Source organism: Haliotis rubra, unplaced genomic scaffold, assembly GCF_003918875.1.
Source record: "Haliotis rubra isolate DU_JTF1 unplaced genomic scaffold, ASM391887v1 Scf41, whole genome shotgun sequence".
Lineage (NCBI taxonomy): Eukaryota > Metazoa > Mollusca > Gastropoda > Lepetellida > Haliotidae > Haliotis > Haliotis rubra.
This window is the reverse complement of record NW_025767091.1, coordinates 1,794,272-1,814,487: the sequence shown is the minus strand read 5'-3', so window position 1 is coordinate 1,814,487 and position 20,216 is coordinate 1,794,272. Positions and strand designations below refer to the sequence as shown.

At 39.0% G+C, this 20,216-nt stretch overlaps 1 protein-coding gene across 8 annotated transcripts in view; it reads right to left on the bottom strand.

Annotated features, from left to right (window-relative positions):
• LOC124287962 (ras-associated and pleckstrin homology domains-containing protein 1-like) overlaps nucleotides 1-20,216 on the bottom strand; it is a 201,174-nt gene that overhangs the window by 25,257 nt on the left and 155,701 nt on the right. For 5 of the 8 annotated variants that reach the window (XM_046724461.1, XM_046724460.1, XM_046724459.1 and 2 more), the window contains 2 exons: nucleotides 9,622-10,088; nucleotides 1,038-1,106 (listed from right to left, as the gene is read on the bottom strand). In XM_046724461.1, the coding sequence (XP_046580417.1) occupies nucleotides 1,038-1,106; nucleotides 9,622-10,088 (536 nt within the window). Of the gene's footprint in view, nucleotides 1-1,037; nucleotides 1,107-9,621; nucleotides 10,089-11,441; nucleotides 11,915-16,248; nucleotides 16,327-20,216 lie in introns of those variants that run through there. The other 3 variants (XM_046724466.1, XM_046724465.1, XM_046724464.1) reach the window with 3 other exon arrangements.

Below are 20,216 nucleotides of genomic sequence, written 5' to 3'. Positions count from 1 at the left end.
GACCACTACAACATCCTGGATGAGGTTATTCTAGGTTTATTGTGGGTGGAAAATGTTTGTGATTAAGAAATGTCAAGCAGTTCATTTCCATAAGGCTGCAATAAGATAGCAAATCTAGCATGTAATCGGAACAATATTCCACTCCTGCATGAGCAAGGAATATCTGAAAAACTCTTAAATCTGAAATGGGCAATAAAAAATAACTTAACTTGCCAACACCAGAAGGAACTGAGATACAAAACATAAACACCAGGAAAAAACAACAAATTAAATCATCTAACGAACAGCATGGATCTAAACTCTTTAACCAAACCATCATAAACCTTCACCTTGAATAAACAATGCACCACAAAGGGCAAAGAGAGAGAAATGGATGTATATTACCCAACTTTTGATAAGGATACTGGGATAGTAAGTAAGCAGCGTGAAAGCACTATCCCTGTAAAAAGGTGGGTGGTATACAAGAATATATGATGACAAAAATAACAAGAATCATCTTACCATATGCCATGTGTTAAATCTTAAGTCTAAAGTTTCAGAAAAAGGGTTATGTAATTATCATAAACAGAAGTAGAAGTTAAGAACACCCCATTCTTTCAAACTACTTCAGTTAATCGATGATGACATCATTAGTGCTATATCACACTTTCATGATTTTCACAAATTTGAGGCTAGTAGTAGTGTTGAACCCTGACCCATCCATTTATAATGCAGCTGATACATTCATAATACAGCCAGATAATAAGATGAATTATCCCTCAAAAATAACCTTTCCCTTGTATATAACACAATCTCTTAATACTTGAAAATGTTTAAACTTTTCAAAAATTGTTTAATATCACACATGTATATGAAAATGTACATTATTTCTAGGAATGGATGATTTTTTAGGTTTCCATAAGAAGCTAAAGATAAAAATTTAATGAAAATCATACTAGAAATAAACAAACAAAATGTCCAAGAAAGGGCCCCACACATTGAGGTGAAAGAGTTGAGGGTTGAGATAAGATAGAAGAAAGAGAGTCTGCAACACTTACAAGGGGAACATTTTCTTTATCTAATCCCTCCTTTATCTTGATGAGATGTGCAAGTACATGTGCATGCATCTACAACAGGCACAGGTAGCACATCATTAGTACAAATATGGACGTGCTGAATCGATAGCGCACAAAACAAACCGTCAGTTTTCAAATAGTTCGAAACCACTGTACCATAAATCTTTGAATAAGTGTTGGATCTTTTGTTTCCAAACATTCTGAATCTGAATCCGAGAGGCATTAGAATTTAATTTTTTTAAATTTGGTTTCATATACTTTAAAAAGATTAAAAGTTTGATTATGATATTAAACATTCAGTCATATCAACCCCCCACTAACTGAAACTACGGCATTGAAGATGTACTTACATATGGAAGGGGACTATTATGTAATCAATTTTTACAGGGAACTTTTCCCCAGGCATTTTATCAAATAGGGAGCTACTGAAGGCACACATTTATTCAAGGATTTAAGATATTAAAGTCATTGGTACAGATCTTGTGGCTATCTGCTGAAGATGCATCTCTTATCCATGTAAAAACACTGTAAAATTATGTCCCTGTCTTGGAGAAGATGATGATGGTGATTGGAAGGAAAAAAGGAAGTTCATGGTCATGAAGATATGATAGAATGGTGACATGGTGACATAATGATGATGGCAGAGAATAACACAAATATACACTGGTCAATGTCACAATAACATACATATGTTGCATGCATCATGGATTTACTATTCCACATATAATTGTACAATATCACACATATGCAATAAATGAACTTTGGTGCAATATCATACATATGCAATAGATGAACTATTGTACAATATCACACATACGCAATATACGAGCTATTGTACAATATCACACATATGCAATATACGAGCTATTGTACAATATCACACATTTGCAATATACAAGCTATTGTACAATATCACACATATGCAATATACAAGCTATTGTACAATATCATACAAAAATATGGCCTACTGTACAATATGACACATGTACTATACATATCACAATGTCACATATTCAACATATAGTCTATAACACAAGGTCCACTGTACAATATCACACATATTCAATGCATAGCCTATTGTAAGATAGTACATATATCAAAATATCACACATCTACCATATATCACCCACTGTCAACTACAATACATTTAAAGCCAGTACAATACATACACCACATTATACATGCATTGCATGCAATAAACCGTGCACCACGACATGTTACGTAATATACATAACAATACATCTACAGTTAAACCCATCCATCCACTGCCAATGCTGGAAAACCACACATTCCACATCCTCCTCAGAACAATGAACAAAGAACAATGGTACCTAAGATATCTACAGAAACACTTTCCCTTTCTTCCCTTATCAATAGACATTTTGAAATATTTATGTGTACAACTATTGGTTACAAAATGCAGAGTTTAGTGTTTATCATAGCATGTATCCTACAAGATTAAACTTAATGTATATGACAGCATATATCCCACAAGTTAAACCTCAAGTATATATTTCACAGTATATATCCTACAAGTATATACCCAACTTTCAATAATACAATCACAGAGAAGATAAGACAACACCATTAACCATATAATCCCTCATCAGACAGTGAATCCTTTGGAATCCATGTTCAATACCCAAACTCAAACTACAAGGGCCCTGTTTCTGCATATTCAAGCAGCCTGACACAAGGCGTGATGTTTCCTTTCAGATAGAAGACTTACATCAACAAACTGCTGGAAACTATTAATTGAAGACCTACCAAATTGGGCAAAAAGTCTGGGGATCTGGTTAGCAGGAGACAGAACGTGCATCCCACAAAGATAAAATGGTTTGGCAATTCTTCAGCCCACAGAAGCCTCTACGTGGAGGGAATGAACATCCAGACAAATTAAGGAGATAAATTCATTAAGCTTAGTGCATGTGGGAGAAGGTAAGCTGCTAGTATGTTCTGGGATGGCATGAGTATGTGCAACACTGTAGATGATCATAGTCGGATATACGACATGAAGGCAATTGTGGAGCATTCTGATCTACATCTTCACTATTTCTTCTCAAATAAACTGGGGCTGTTATTCACAAAGATTTTCAGAATGGTCTTTGAACACTCTGAACTTGCTAAGAGTTACACTTAGGAGTGCAGTTTTACTAGCTCTGACAGTAACTTTAGCTGTAAGACAAGTGAAAGTACTCTGAAAGAAACTCTTAGAGGGAATTTCCACCATATTTAAGGTTAATTCTGGGTTAATTATAGTTTTTATGAATAAGACTTCAGAAAATTCTTAGAATCCAGAGTAACTTCATGTATGTGTTTTTATTTCTCATACATAAAGTTACGTAAGGTTTGAAATTAAGCATGAGGCTGTTGTATGTTAAGTGAATAAAAGTGAATTTGACAAAAGTTCTTGCTCAATGTTCTTGCAACCTAATCGACTTAACTTCAATTTTTGTGAAAAGCCAGAGTTTTTAAGTTTCACACTCTCAGTGTCACTGAATAATATTACATTAGATGAACACAGACTTGATTAAGAAAACAAGTGGGAGTAAAAAACATTTAGTCTGCAGAAAAAAACATGCCCACATCACCCCTGAAGCCTCATCTATTGCTGTTCAATTACACTACATGACACCTACAGTTGTTATACAGAACAATTTCAAACATCCATATTCTCTACAATTCTAAATAATTTGTATGTTACATTACAACAGTTTTTGCTGAATTCTCATATTGTTTCCATTTCATTATATTACATTTGTTTGAAAATTACAGTTCAACTGAATGAGTGAGTGAGTATGGTTTTTACGCTGTTTTCAGCAACATTCCAGTAATATTTCGGCTGGGTTTATTGCCACTAGGAGTGAGTGAGTTAGTTGGGTTTTATACCACTTTTAGCAATATTCCAGCAATATCAAGGCTTGAGACATCAGAAATGGGCTTCACACATTGTACCATTTAGGTAATCAAACCCAGGTCTTCGAAAACCTTTTGAGCATTGGAGTCAGGAATCGAACCGTGTCTTCAGCATGATGAGCAACCACTTTAACCACTAGGCTACCCTATCGCCCCTCCTGTTCATATGAAAAGAATCTACGTATTTTGTATTTACTGTGCATATATTTGTTGTTAGTAGAGTATTGCCCGCTTCTGAGTGGAATGTTACAAACTAAATATCTCATCTTACCTTTGAACACATACCAACATCAACACAGCGAATTATTTACCAATTCCACATTCATTAGCAATTACCTTTTAGAGTCTATCAAAACCCTTCATTCCTTCTAATGCCTCCCTTCGTGAAAGTGTATGGTGCCCTTAAGACCACACGTCTAATTAACCAACAGCAACGAAATTACTCTCAAACCAAGCAATACCCATTTCCTTTGCTTTCATAACAACATGGCTGAGGCTTATCATATTTGCCCACAAGAAATATTACCTCTTCAGAAACATTTATCCAGAACTAAAAAGCAACATATGAGTCTTGCTAATTACGCATTGCAGCAGTCGGGAGTTTTACTTCCTGCAATAAATATAATCTTTATACCCTTCTGCCGCAGCAGTCCTACTGACGGTCTTGTTAAGAAATCAGAGTGATACAAGATCTTGGAGAATATGATGCTTGGTGGATGACGTAGTGAAACAGACTGGGATATGTTCTTCTACTTAGAGCCTCTCTACAGCATTTACAATATCTAATTACAATATATATATAATATATGTAGGTATTGACAAAGTTGGATATATTTATCATTAATAGACAACTCAACAGCATAAGAGTACTTACAATTTTTACGAAATTGATATAAAGATGAGAATTTATGGATGTCAACTTCTTATTTTGAGGAACATGTCGTTTTGGAGCATATTCTTACTCCTTCATATGCTCCAAACCATGGTGTTCCACACAACAAAGTTGACATCCATTAATTCTCGCTTTTATATGTATCACGTCTAAATACCATTCAAATACAAAACTGATATTAACAGAAAATGTTTATACAGCTGTATTATTCAAACTTGTCCTTACATTATACTGCTAACCACATAAATTTAGATTTAAAAAAGTAAAAATATATTGTTATTATTGTTGAAAGTATCAAATACCACAGACATACAGTCATAAATTCTGTTTGATCGACTGGCTGGGTTTGGATTGATCATCTGTACACTCACTCTGACAGGCATGGCCATGTCTTGAGGTGTTGCTAAATCCATAAATCAATTTGTGTTACTTCAAATCATTGTCAACAAGCTACATGAACTTGTGTACAAGTGCTGGTATTATTTCCATTTCTTACAGATCTCAAATATTTGAAAAGGTGACAAAAATCAAGCAAATTCACATAATCAGCATTTCTTCTTAAACACATTTACTTCAGACAGTATTTGCAAGTCTCCACACATGAGAGTTGTTGAACTCTAACTTGATTTATATCGGTCCAACATATTGAAATATAAGTAGTGACACATCAAATAATCTAATTAATCTGCAAAATGACAGAACTATAAAATCAAATATGATTATTATAAAATTTTAACTTATAAAGTAAATATTAGCATCTCACCTTGAGGAATTCCTTGATAAGGGTATGAGGGTTCTTCATATTTTAAACTCAACTTCAAGCACAACAAATGTTCTCGTTTTTTGGTGACAAGTCTTATATATACAGCTTCTGCCTCATGTTATTACTTACAGGAACAACGGTTTTCAGGTGACTAACAATTCTATTTTGAAAGTAGCGCCACTGTTGAACCGAAGCGCCATAAACGACAATACAATCGACAACACGAACACCAGAACTGAGTCATGGTGGACCAATCAGATTGTTCCCTCAAAGTTTGGCATCCAGATGTAATCCTAAAGTAACGGGCATGTTGGGCGGAGTTGAATAAATAGACCAGGGACTACTTAGCTGCAACATTAAACAACGCACTTGAAATGTACACCCTCCAGCTAATATGGAACAGTCACAAGACAATATGGAGAAGAGTTCAAGTTTAAGGAAGAGGGGTGTGTAAGACACGAGACAACTGTAGGCCGATGGGTTTGAACATGTTTAAGTGTCAATGTGTTGTGTTTATTATTCATATACAATATTTCTAAATATTTTGATATTGGATGTAGGTCACCTATTTTTCCTATTCAGTGCAAAGCCTAGAAACACAGAAACTAGAGCACACACTTAATGTTAATCTTATTTTGTTCATACACTTTTTAATCTTATTTTCATTATATCTGATCCTAATATTGAAATTTTCACTGATATCTTTCTTTTTTTAGTGCTTGTACAAAAAACTTTGATGCTCAAAGATGCCCCTATCTTTCTTAACATGTCACTAAACAAATATTTTTTTATAGAAATATGCTCAGAACAACAATTTATCTTCTTTCCCCCACCATAAATCATAGTTGACCATATTGCCAAGCCATTCAGGCACTTAACAGACTGTCCAAACAGCTCATATGAGTATGTACATCAGATTTGAACACAAAACGCAAAAACAGTTTTCTTGCACTTAAAGACAGCTCCCGTTGCTAGAGAAACGTGAAGCTGTTGGATGTTTGAGTTCTCCAACAGCAGACCCGGCACACATGTGTGAGTCACGCGCCGCGTGACTTCCTGTGCTTCCGAAACAGAGTGTGTAAAAATAAAGATGTGTAGATGTGACGAGATTGCTAATGTATATCTGTAAACCATAGCAGCCCTTTCTTTACCTGCCACATGTTCTCTGGGGTCAACTTTCTAAAACCAGGGACATTGATTAAACCAGATTCAACCAATATAACGTTATGTTACTGGTACCATGTACAGCATTTTAGTTAGTACAACATGACATAATACCAGGGCATTATGACATTATACCTGGATAATACAATATCATACCTTGACAACATGACATTATACCAAGACAATATGACATTACACCTGCACAATACGACATTAAACCTGCATAATACGCCACTATACATTGGCAATATGACATTATACCTGGCCAAATGAACATTTTTCCAGTGCAATACAACATAATATACCTGTCTAAGACAACATTATACTTGGGCCATATGACATGACACTTAACAGAACAACGTTAATGTTGTACCTGGGTAACACAGCATTATATGTAACGATACAACAGAAGATGTAAGCACACCAACATAATACCCTGGCTATACTGATAATACAACAACACACTGGGTTTCCTTTCAACACACAGATACAATGGTAAAGGCACAACAGAAAGTGTTACAAGAAATGGTTCTGTCATTCTGTTGATCAGATTAGACTAACTGTCACAGAAACACGAAAAGCTAAGATAGATAAAGTATTTTGAAGAGGAACGCAACAAGAAAACATAAGTGACACACCGGACATTTCTTTATTCCTGGCAAATACCCTGACAATGCTGCAACCAAACAGTCCTAATCAACACTCAGTCTCATACAGCATCAAAGTGAAAAGCACTTTTGGTGTTCTTCCATGTGAAGGTGTTAATATTTGATAAATATAAAAACCTCAGCCAAACCCAACTCACTCAAAGTTAAAAGTTTTCTCCATACTTCATGTTTTCTGAAACTTAAGTTATTTTCTATACTTTTTCTTTGATGTAAAAAAAAATTCCAACTTCCTGTGAAATGTCAAAGTCACTGTACTTTTTAACTTCTTGTTGAGTGTGATATACACTCCGTGTTGCTTTTGTAACATTTGACAATTACAAATCCTGCTCACAAACTGATCTAATGAAAAGATTACAAAAACTATACACAGCCAGCAAAAAAGTCATCAAAACAGCATGGAAGATCACTGTCACTATCTGGCGGCAACAAACATAAGCTCAAGTAAACTCCTTTCAATTCAATAAAGGGGGCATGAAGCAAACTCCTGTCACTAACCGGGGGTCAAGATGCATTAGCTCAAACACACTCCTGTCACTAACCGGGGGCAAGATGCATTAGCTCAAACACACTCCTGTCACTAACCGGGGGCAAGATGCATTAGCTCAAACACACTCCTGTCACTAACCGGGAGCAAGATGCATTAGCTCAAACGAACTCCTGTCACTAACCGTGGGGCAAGATGCATTAGCTCAAACAAACTCCTGTCACTAACAGGGGGCAAGATGCATTAGCTCAAACAAACTCCTGTCACTAACAGGGGGCAAGATGCATTAGCTCAAACAAACTCCTGTCACTAACCGTGGGGCAAGATGCATTAGCTCAAACAAATTCCTGTCACTAACCAGGGGGCAGGATGCATTAGCTCAAACAAACTCCTGTCACTAACAGGGGGCAAGATGCATTAGCTCAAACAAACTCCTGTCACTAACCAGGGGGCAAGATGCATTAGCTCAAACAAATTCCTGTCACTAACAGGGGGCAGGATGCATTAGCTCAAACACACTCCTGTCACTAACCAGGGGCAAGATGCATTAGCTCAAACACACTCCTGTCACTAACAGGGGGCAGGGGGCAAGATGCATTAGCTCAAACACAACTAACCGGGGGCAAGATGCATTAGCTCAAACAAACTCCTGTCACTAACAGGGGGCAAGAAGCAAACTCCAGTTACTAACTGAGTGAGTGAGTGAGTTCAGTTTTACGCTGCTTTTAACCATATTCCAGCTATATCATGGCAGGGGACACCAGAAATGTGTTACTAACTGAAGGAAACAAACATAGTCACAAGCAAACTCCTGTCACTAACCGAGGGCAAGATGCATTAGCTCAAACAAATTCCTGCAACCAACTAACTGGAAGCAACAAGCAAGCTCCTGTCACTAACTGGAGGCAACAAACATAACCTCAAGCTAACTCCTTTCAATAAATGGAGGCACGAAGCAAACTCCTGTCACTAACCGAAGGCAAACTTCTGTCGCTAACTGGAGGCAAAAGCAAACGTCTATCACTAACTGAGGCAACATGCATAAAGCTCAAGCAAACTCCTGTCTCCTAATGGAGGCAACAAACATAGCCTGAAGCAAACTCCTGTCACTAACTGGAGGCAACAAACAGCCTGAAGCAAACTCCTGTCTCCTAATGGAGGCAACAAACATAGCCTGAAGCAAACTCCTGTCTCCTAATGGAGGCAACAAACATAGCCTGAAGCAAACTCCTGTCACTAACTGGAGGCAACAAACAGCCTGAAGCAAACTCCTGTCGCTAACTGGAGGCAACAAGCAAACTTCTGTCGCTAACTGGAGGCAACAAGCAAACTTCTGTCGCTAACTGGAGGCAACAAGCTAACTTCTGTCGCTAACAAGCATAAGCTCAAGCAAACTCCTGTCTCCAAATGGAGGCAACAAACATAGCCTGAAGCAAACTCCGGTCACTAACTGGAGGCAACAAGCAAACTTTGTCACTAACTGAGGCAACATGCATAAGCTCAAGCAACTCTCATCCTGAACTGGAGACAAATACATAGCTCAAGCAACTCTCATCCTGAACTGGAGACAACAAACAAAACCTCAGCAAACTCCTGTCACAAACTGGAAGCGACAATATAACCTCAAGCAAACAAAATGATGACATCACAAATTATCAAAATATTATCATAAAGCTTACCTCTCCTTGCAGCGTTGCTGCGGACATAGCACTACTAGTACTGCAAGTATCTCCGGAAGACGAAGACGTCGTATCTGCAGAAGACGACACCGTTACCATGGAAGTGAAGGATTCGGAAGATGGCAACGAGGCATTGTCCGAGAAAGCCGAGTCTGTTTCACCTGTGTCATAAGTGGTATCCACTGTTTGTCCATTGTATACATGTACGTTGTTGCGGTATCCTAATCCTTGTGTGATCTCGGCCGCGAGGGCGTCAAGCTCCGCCTGAATCATATCACTCCCCCCTCCACCACTTCCTCCTCCTCCCCCACCACCTCCATCTTTCTTTTCGTGTGGCTGATGTTCGTTGACCATCTCAGCCGGGTATCCACCCAGGCTACGTGAGAGCTCAGTTTGAGTTGTATTCAGCTGCGTTTCCAGCTCACAAAGTTCTCCAAGAATTGCATCGAAGTTAACATCCTGGTTCTCTGTAACAGTGAAAGGAGTCAGCATAAGTTGGACATTCATTAGAATAACATACATAGTGCTTCAGTTCTATCATGGCATATCAACACAATGTTAAAAGAATTGCTCGAACTAATGCAGGTAATGATGTTCAGATAAAAAGTATACCACTCAAAACAAGTAAGAGATCACCCAATGGTCATGACAGATTTTTACTGTAGCCATATAAAAATATATGGTGTATACTTCTTTTGAGTAATATACAATGCTCATTCATGCTACAATTCAATTCACTGATAACTGAATCCTGGTGTAGCAAGGGGACACAACTCCACATGACAAACTGCATCAACCTAAGACCAATTTCTTCCAAAATGGCAATTGGGGACATTTTCAATGATTAAACAGAATATTATTGAAGCTTTTGCTGGGGTATCTCCGGCAACAGAGGAAAGCAAAAAAAGAAACTGTAACAATCTGAAAAGTGATTAATACACAATAAAGAATACAGGAATACAGTCATATGACAAATCAGTGAAATATCATCAAACTGCAGCAACACTGTGTTGGAAGCTTTGGCCAGCATTCGTTACAACTAACTCAAGTACTTACATCTTGGCATACTGGTTGTTGTTGTTTTTCTCTCAAAACATTCTTGATAACATAGATAACATACACGATAAGTGTGAACACCATCAGATTTAGAAATATGGACAAACCAAAACAGAGGCAACCTGAAACCTCCATAAATCAACTGAGGCTTCTAATTCCTGACAGTTTCCATACTGGTTACAAACTCAACCTCAGATCACTTCCCTTTCATGCCAATTGTGTAAGTACCATGCCATATAAATTCATGCCATACTCACTGCTGGCTGAGTAATCATCCAATCAAATTATCCTGATCAGCAGTTCCTATCATGCTATTGCCTCGTATACCCCAACTGGCAATAAAACCCCTCTGTAGTTTCCAGCTATACCTCATGATTGCAAAACCTTGGCATACGTTTACGTTTGTAACGTTTTCAAAAATCTGTTGGTTCTCTCTGTCTGCATCTGTTTACAAAGAGTAACAATTTATAAGAAACTTAGACTTAATCATTCAATCAGACGATAGCTTTTTATGAAGTTATCTGAAATCCATTTTCTTTCTGTTTTTCAATATCCAACTTCAAACGGTCAATCACCAAGTACTTAATTTTCACCTATAAGATGTCACAAGAACTCAAACAGAAATAAAACCTAAACACAATTTCAAAGACAAGCTTGAAAACATCCTGCAATCTATCTACGAAAACCAGCGATTTGTCTTTGTAGATAACAACAATTGATCACCATGGTAAACTGGAAAACGACTATCAGTCTTTGTTACTTACAGTGAACACAGATTCAAAGGTACATCAAAGGCTTCCTCGGAACATACGAACAATCCAATCCGCGAAAGCACACACCAGACTCTCAATCCCTCCCTAACTGTATGGTAGCATATATTCTAAAGATCTCAATCCCATTGGAGTTATAACCTTCTGAGCGAGTCAGCTGATTCTTTGCCAAGTGATGACGTCTGCTTCTCCAGTGGGAGTTGGTCTAAGTATCCATTCAATGCATAGTTCTTGGCAGCTTCAATTAAAACAAATACATGTCTAAACTTCCCATGTTTACTTCACCTGGTACCACAGTCAGTGCAGACCTCCCTGTTTCACTACGTCAGTCGGGGAAATGTGGAAATTCTTCACAGAAAAGCCCATTTGGTAGAATCCTTCTGCATATATCCTGTGGTTGTTTCCACAGCACACCCAAGCGTAACTATTGATTTACGAAGCACATTCACCAGGCCCAATAGAAGGAAGCCGCTCTACAGATATTGAAAAATCCATAACACCAAACGTCCAATTCTGTCGATTTCACCAGTGATGGCAAAAACTTCTTTCTCTGACGTCATAGGACTCAGGCCAATAACAAGTCTGAGAGATTAGCTAGCTTATACATAAACTTCTGTCAGAAATTGTCCAATGCCATACATCAACAGGGACAGTGCTGAATCTACCGGCACGGCTCTAAAACAAAGCCTTTTTCTACCATGTTGTCCTTCCAGTGAGGGCAGACCCTAGAAGAACCAATTAAGCTCTCTACTGCTGGCCTTGGGTTATATAAGTCAGTGAACCTATCCAATTTCTTTACCAGCTGCCTTATCCCTATGCAATATGCTTCAACACTCTCCCATGTCAAAACACTGTGCAGCCCTATTTCACTATGCACCTACATAGTAAACATGATGATGGAATTTTCGGGAAAATTAACATTTTTATTGCATTCCTATAAAGAATTTATCCAGGATTCTTATTAGGGTGTGACATAATTGCCTATTCAATCACAGTCAGACAAAAAAAAGGAAATGAGTTATACATACTTGATTCAGATAAATTAAAAAAGACAACAAAAAAACAGCACTAACCCAAAGGAATGACGCTGAGCTCATGACACAATCTGATGCAAACGTGGAAGAATGTTGTCAGGTTCTTTTACACAACTAATATTTCGGTCAATATTTCTTTGTTTAAATGGAAGAACTCGCCATGCCTTGAGGGGCTGATCCGCGATATGGATCAACTCTCAGCTCAAAAGACCTCTGATACGGTTTCTGGAACACTGATGTTGGCAGTGATTTGTAAAAATGCAGCTTAAATGAGCCATCTGCTTTTGTTGCACCCTGTCATTGTCTCCAAACAACATGGAATTAAACATTCCTCCAATTACTCTAATGTTTCGGATGAGTGAGTGAGTATGGTTTTCCATGGGTGTATGGATGAGTGAGTGAGTATGGTTTTCCGTGGGTGTATGGATGAGTGAGTGAGTATGGTTTTCCGTGGGTGTATGGATGAGTGAGTATGGCTTTCAGTGGGTGTATGGATGAGTGAGTGAGTATGGCTTTCAGTGGGTGTATGGATGAGTGAGTGAGTATGGCTTTCAGTGGGTGTATGGATGAGTGAGTGAGTATGGTTTTCAGTGGGTGTATGGATGAGTGAGTGAGTATGGTTTTCCTTAGGTGTATGGATGAGTGAGTGAGTATGGCTTTCAGTGGGTGTATGGATGAGTGAGTGAGTATGGTTTTCCTTACGTGTATGGATGAGTGAGTGAGTATGGTTTTCCATGGGTGTATGGATGAGTGAGTGAGTATGGTTTTCCTTAGGTGTATGGATGAGTGAGTGAGTATGGTTTTCCTTAGGTGTATGGATGAGTGAGTGAGTATGGTTTTCCATGGGTGTATGGATGAGTGAGTGAGTATGGTTTTCCATGGGTGTATGGATGAGTGAGTGAGTATGGTTTTCCGTGGGTGTATGGATGAGTGAGTGAGTATGGTTTTCCGTGGGTGTATGGATAAGTGAGTTAGTATGGTTTTCCATTGGTGTATGGATGAGTGAGTGAGTATGGTTTTCCGTGGGTGTATGGATGAGTGAGTGAGTATGGTTTTCCATTGGTGTATGGATGAGTGAGTGAGTATGGTTTTCCGTGGGTGTATGGATGAGTGAGTGAGTATGGTTTTCCATTGGTGTATGGATGAGTGAGTGAGTATGGTTTTCCGTGGGTGTATGGATGAGTGAGTGAGTATGTTTTTCCGTGGGTGTATGGATAAGTGAGTTAGTATGGTTTTCCATGGGTGTATGGATGAGTTAGTATGGTTTTCCGTAGGTGTATGGATGAGTGAGTGAGTATGGTTTTCCGTGGGTGTATGGATGAGTGAGTGAGTATGTTTTTCCGTGGGTGTATGGATGAGTGAGTGAGTATGTTTTTCCGTGGGTGTATGGATAAGTGAGTTAGTATGGTTTTCAATGGGTGTATGGATGAGTTAGTATGGTTTTCAGTGGGTGTACGGATGAGTGAGTGAGTATGGTTTTCCTTAGGTGTATGGATGAGTGAGTGAGTATGGTTTTCCGTGGGTGTATGGATGAGTGAGTGAGTATGGCTTTCAGTGGGTGTATGGATGAGTGAGTGAGTATGGTTTTCCCTGGGTGTATGGATGAGTGAGTGAGTATGGCTTTCAGTGGGTGTATGGATGAGTGAGGGGTCAGCAGTCAGTAATATTCAAGGTATATCACAGGAGTTTGCATAAATCCTGGGTCTGGGCAAAACAAACCAGTGAAAGAAAGAATAAGCAACTCTACAGCCTTCAGAGAAAGACGACACAGGTGTCCATCTGTTCTTCTTCAGTTTCAAGGATCAGCCCCACTACTAACTACACATATCCACAATGTAGGTATTATGAATGATGTAATTCCCATACTCTACATGCACAAAGATCACATTAGATCCTGCCGATTTAGTGTAAAGCCTGTGGCCAACCAGTGGCTGATAGTGTGAAGTCTGGTGCCAACCAGTGGCTGATAGTGTGAAGTCTGGTGCCAACCAGTGGCTGATGGTATGAAGTCTGTTGCCAACCAGTGCCTGATGATATGAAGTCTGGCCAACCAGTGCCTGATGGTATGAAGTCTGGTCCCAACCAGTGGCTGATGGTGTGAAGTCTGGTGCCAACCAGTGCCTGATGGTATGAAGTCTGGTCCCAACCAGTGCCTGATGGTATGAAGTCTGGTCCCAACCAGTGGCTGATGGTATGAAGTCTGGTCCCAACAGTTAGATCTGGTCCCAACCAGTGCCTGATTTGGCTGATGGTGTAAAGTCCCCAACCAGTGATGGTATGAAGTCCCCAACCAGTGGCTGATGGTGTGAAGTCTGGTGCCCAACCAGTGCCTGAGTGAAGTCTGGTCCCAACCAGTGGCTGATGGTATGAAGTCTGGTGCCAACCAGTGGCTGATGGTGTGAAGTCTGGTCCCAACCAGTGGCTGATGGTGTGAAGTCTGGTCCCAACCAGTGGCTGATGGTATGAAGTCTGGTCCCAACCAGTGGCTGATGGTATGAAGTCTGGTCCCAACCAGTGGCTGATGGTGTGAAGTCCCCAACCAGTGCCTGCCTGACCCAACCAGTGGCTGATGGTATGAAGCCCAGAGCCTACGTACCCTTGTAGTACGAAGTCCAAACTACTTTTATCCCACTATCACAACATTGAAATGACAACACAAGAATTAGGGTTCAAATACGATGGAGTGTTTGCCCATTGCCTCCCTGAAAATGGCACTGTATGCTTTCATAACAACTCCAAACACCTGGTACCTAAAGCAACAATAGACCAATCTATGACTTCTAAAATCTTAGACCCACATTTCCATTTTGTTATGACCTGTAGTTAACTCTGTAAACAAAAATTGTACAAAAGGTGATACGTTGTGAACAGAAGTTCCCATAGACTCTTTATTAACAGTTGACCGTCGGTGTGGATGTCACTTCAATGATACGCTGAAGACATTCAGTCAACAAGGAGATAAAGTTCTTCAACTTCATGAGAGAGTGACAGAGTGAGTGAGTTGGGTTTAACCTAACTTTGAACAGTATTTCAGTTACATCGTTTCCTGCCAGCTTCATGTACGAGCAAACACAGTCTCGACATTAACTACTTTTCTGAAGCACAGGTAAGGTGCTGAAAAATCTGGAAACATTACCAGGGCAACTTGGGACACGAACCAACAACTACAGGTTCCTGATGTGTCATAATTGAGCAAAAGAGGGAATATGATGATATTGATATGAATACCATATGTTATAAATGGAACACTTCTCTTGACATGAACATTTCATTTCAGCTGGAATACATCATGATTCCAAACTAATTGCAATGGGCAGTCACTAATAATCACTTTGATCAAATCTATACATTCATTTCAGTTTTCAACTTTCCTACATTCAGAGGAATCTAACATTGTACTTTACTGAATTCAACACAACAATGCATTACAAAGCATAACATCCCATCCTGTTAACTGGTCCTAAAGTAACCTCGACAAAACCCAACATAAGGTTTAACAAAACAGCACAAACTGGCAAGTTTGGATTCCAGTTCAGGATTACTTCCTGACATTTGCAGCAGATTTGGGTCCACTTATTAGCCTCTATTGTCTAGATAAATACCTTCTTGCTGATATTCCTTCCCTCTGTGGGTACTAAACATCCATGGGAAACAATCAATAGAAGATACCGGCACAACATGAGCAGGAACAAGAATATAAATCCTGTCAGGTTATATATTCTCAACAGTCCAGCCAACTATAACCCATACATCCATGATCAACTTACCTGAATCCTTTAAGCCCTGATCCCTTCAACAGTCTGCCTCCCTGAACACCTTGACTATCAAACAGTGCATACTCTGACAAGCATCCGTTGGGTATATAACAAATACATATTGCAGCGCCCCCTGGAGGAGAAGGAGCCTCAGACAGGAAGTGTGGCAATTACTTGGCACATGTTCACTGTTTCCACAAAACTCTCTCATTTCCTTTACCCACAATAAAAAAACTGAGCATTTGTTGTAAGCTACTTAACTTCTCATGGTGGAGAAAAGATTTCATTAGATCTGGTGTTCTCTTGAACAAAGTTTACTTGTGTTTTGTGTGTTTAAAACAAGACACCTTTTTCTCTTCTTGCCAATATTTATCACACACGTAGAAGTACAAAGTACAGTTATTTTTAAGAAAGCACAAAAGACATTCAATATTCTTACCACATTGGCTGGTTTGTCGGGGAATTATCATCAGCGAGTGAGTGAGTGAGTGAGTGAGTGAGTGAGTGAGTGAGTGAGTGAGTGAGTGAGTAGGTGAGTGAGTTGGGTCTTATATTGATTTTAGCAGTATCATGGCAGAGGACACCAGAAATGGGCATCACACCTTGTGCCCATGTGGGGAATCAAACCCAGTCTTCAGCATGATGAACCACTAGGCTACCCCACTGTCCCACGGGAATTATCAATTAATCTGGGCTGGAACTGGCCACAGCAAACTAAGCTAGTTGTACACTGAATTATTGGTTGCCGGCCTGGTTCACTGCACCTCCTTAACCCCACTGTTACAGAACACTGCAGTTGACGTCAATCACTGGTTCGTCTGGTTCTCATAATCGAACACAAACAATTTTGGAACACTTGTTTGCATCAACAATATTTTTCACAAGGTTGGTTTTGTCTGTGTCATTAAATTTACATTTCATAAGCACTACAAGCTCATTCCAAGTTATGTTTGAATTTATCTTAAAGACTCCAGGAAATAAATGTTCCTAACATACCAGTCATCCTTTAAAGATGTAAAAAAAAAATTTAAAAAAAGAACTACATGTTTTTTCCTTACGTTTTTGTGCATCAACAAACATAACAGTAACATTGATACATGACACTAACCAATTATTTTCAATGACTGATCGGTTGTAATAAACCAATCATCAATTATGAGACATTAACCAATTCCCAACACTACTGGTAAATTATGTACCAGCCATCATGAGACCGCCTCCGTGGTGTAGTGGTTAGAGCGTCCGCCCGGAGAGCGGAAGGTCGCGGGTTCGATCCCCGACCGCGTCATACCAAAAAGACGTTAAAATATGGTACTTGTTGGTCCCTGTCTGGCTCTCGGCATTAATGGGTACAACAAGGACTGGTCGGCTCCGAGTCAGTATAATGTGTCTGAGTGGGGTATTCCTGCTTCACTGCGGCATGGTATCTCAGTGGGCTAGCACTATAAAACCAGCTTCAGTCTGGGCTAGTACAAGCAGACGCACATACACATACACACGCATGCACGTCGTCATATGAGCGAAATATTCTCAAGCACGACGTTAAACCCAATTTCACCTCACTTCACCAGCCATCATGATAACTGGATTACTGGTAGCTGCAGTGTCAAACCAGAATCAAAGACACCTGAATATCATGTTTAAAACGACAGTGAGGACTAAGATTTCTGTAATTCTGGACTGATCGAATATGTGACATGAAAGTCCTTTTATTGGCACCTGAAAGCATACCTTCCTGTTTTTATTTTAAGAAAAACTTTACAAAATTTCAAAGACCCTTTGATAGCCCACAGACCTTTGACAGCATTAAATATCCCAGTCATACCTCCGAGAGATAAATCCTATCAATTTACCCAGCTCCATGATGATTCAAAGGGTTTACTGTGGTTAAATACCCCGACCCAGGCACTGACAGCCGGCCTTCTTGACAGTTGGCGAGTTCCTTTAGATAACCAACAATGACATCAACTTAACAAGGCATCCTGCTGGTTGTAGCGTCACTCAGAAGAGATAGTTGTCATGAAGAAAGATGCTGTCATCATAGGTATCCTCGATCAGTGTGACTCAACTTCCTTTTCTTTAGCTCTATACATATGTTAGGCTGCTGTTTAACAAAAGGTTTCTGGCGCACTTTATTCTCAAAACTAAGGTTATAGGTCTATTTTCATTTTGCAACTGAAAGTGATATGTTACTACCAGAACATCATTTTTGACGTACCGGTATTTCTGTTACAAATTGTATCAAAACAATTTTCATCAAAACAATTTTTTTAAAGAAATCAATCTCAAATCAACAATTAAATGCTCATAATGTTTATATCTTATCCTGCCTATTGACTAATACAAAACAACCTGAGAAATGATATTTATCACTGCTTAGAGTAAAATTAAATAAATAAAATAAATTCAATAAATTCTAAAAAGACAAGATGTTCACTATTTTCAGGATTTCTTCAGGGTTGACTTTCATTTTTGCATATTATTTTCCAACGTGGGTTGCAAATCTTGAAAATCCCCAAACAAGTTAATCTAATGGTACAGTCAAAATAAACAAGCCCCAATTAACCATATAGACAGTCAGCTCACATCCGTTCAATCAAGACAATACAGGGACTCAGGCTGGTCAAGTCGTGGCCAGGGAACAAAAACGTGCAATCAGTGGACAATGATAAATTGCCACAAACAATGCCAAATCAAGTTAGATAAGCAACAGACCTGGCTAAATTGTTGGCCAGCCTGATAGCAGGAAATCAGGTTTGTTTTTCAGTCAAGCCAAGTCCAAATCATCTCTCAGATGTTTCTGTCAGAGACCAACCCTTCACTTACAGACACCATCAACATGGCCGAAAAGTGATGACTTCAGAAAGCCGTCTGCAGCAACACTTACAGACAATTGGCAATTACCAAAAACATTGAACAGTATGTAAAACAGAGATACACTGCTATCATTCTGATCTGTCTCATGAATGGCTAAGATAAGACAAAGAATCACTTGCTTATTCTGATCCTAATAATTCCAAAATTCCATCCATAAGAAATACAAAGCCAGTTCCTTCATAATCAAATTTTTACATAAGATCATCAAAACGTCTAATAAATCAAGAAATGGTAACACTATAGTATCATTTCCATTATAAATCAGCAATATAGAAGATGCCCTGTCTCTCAGAAGTACATTCAACAAGACTCGTTCAAGTGAAATCTTCTTTCAAAATCAACAGATACAAGTGATTTTTCCATTACCTACCAGTTCCTATAGAACTCTTGAACTTTATCATAAATATGCCATTTATATTTTAACTGCTGCATGGGAAGATGGTTTCAATACTCATACAAGGTTTAAGGACAAAGGTTACAGTGATAACAGTCCAACCTTGGGAATCTCAAAACCTCAAAGTCGTTAATCTTCTTTCTAACACGTAACAAAAACCATGATGACTGTTCGACACCGACAATGCATCTTACATTTGACAAGACTAACCTATCTTCTACATTGCAGGAAGGAATTTGTCAAGATATTTAAGTTTCTTAACAGATGTTGAGGAAAACCTGATCCAGACCTCATAAAAAGTTCACAAAAAACAGAGTGCCTGTCTCCCACTAGTGGAGTGTAGAACCATCCCTGTAACCTACATTAACAGCCTCTAGAGTGAGCAAGTGAGAGAAAGTGAGTGAGTGAGTGAGTGAAAGAGAGAAAGTGAGAGTGATTTTGAGTGAGTAAGTGAGTGAGTGAAACAAGAAACATTGCCCACAAGTCACTGTGAGACAGGGGTATTCCCCACGATGGTGGAACCAAACTACATTTTCTGTCGAAGAAATAGCTATAGTTTCATGGACAGGAAGGAAACTAGAAACAAGCAGTTCCCTGAAAAAAAGTAAATGAGACCGGGCTATAACTGAAAAATGGATTGCAGGTCCAAATGGTCCCTGAACAATAGAATATGGGTCCCAATGGTCCCTGGAGAATGGACTGCAGGTCT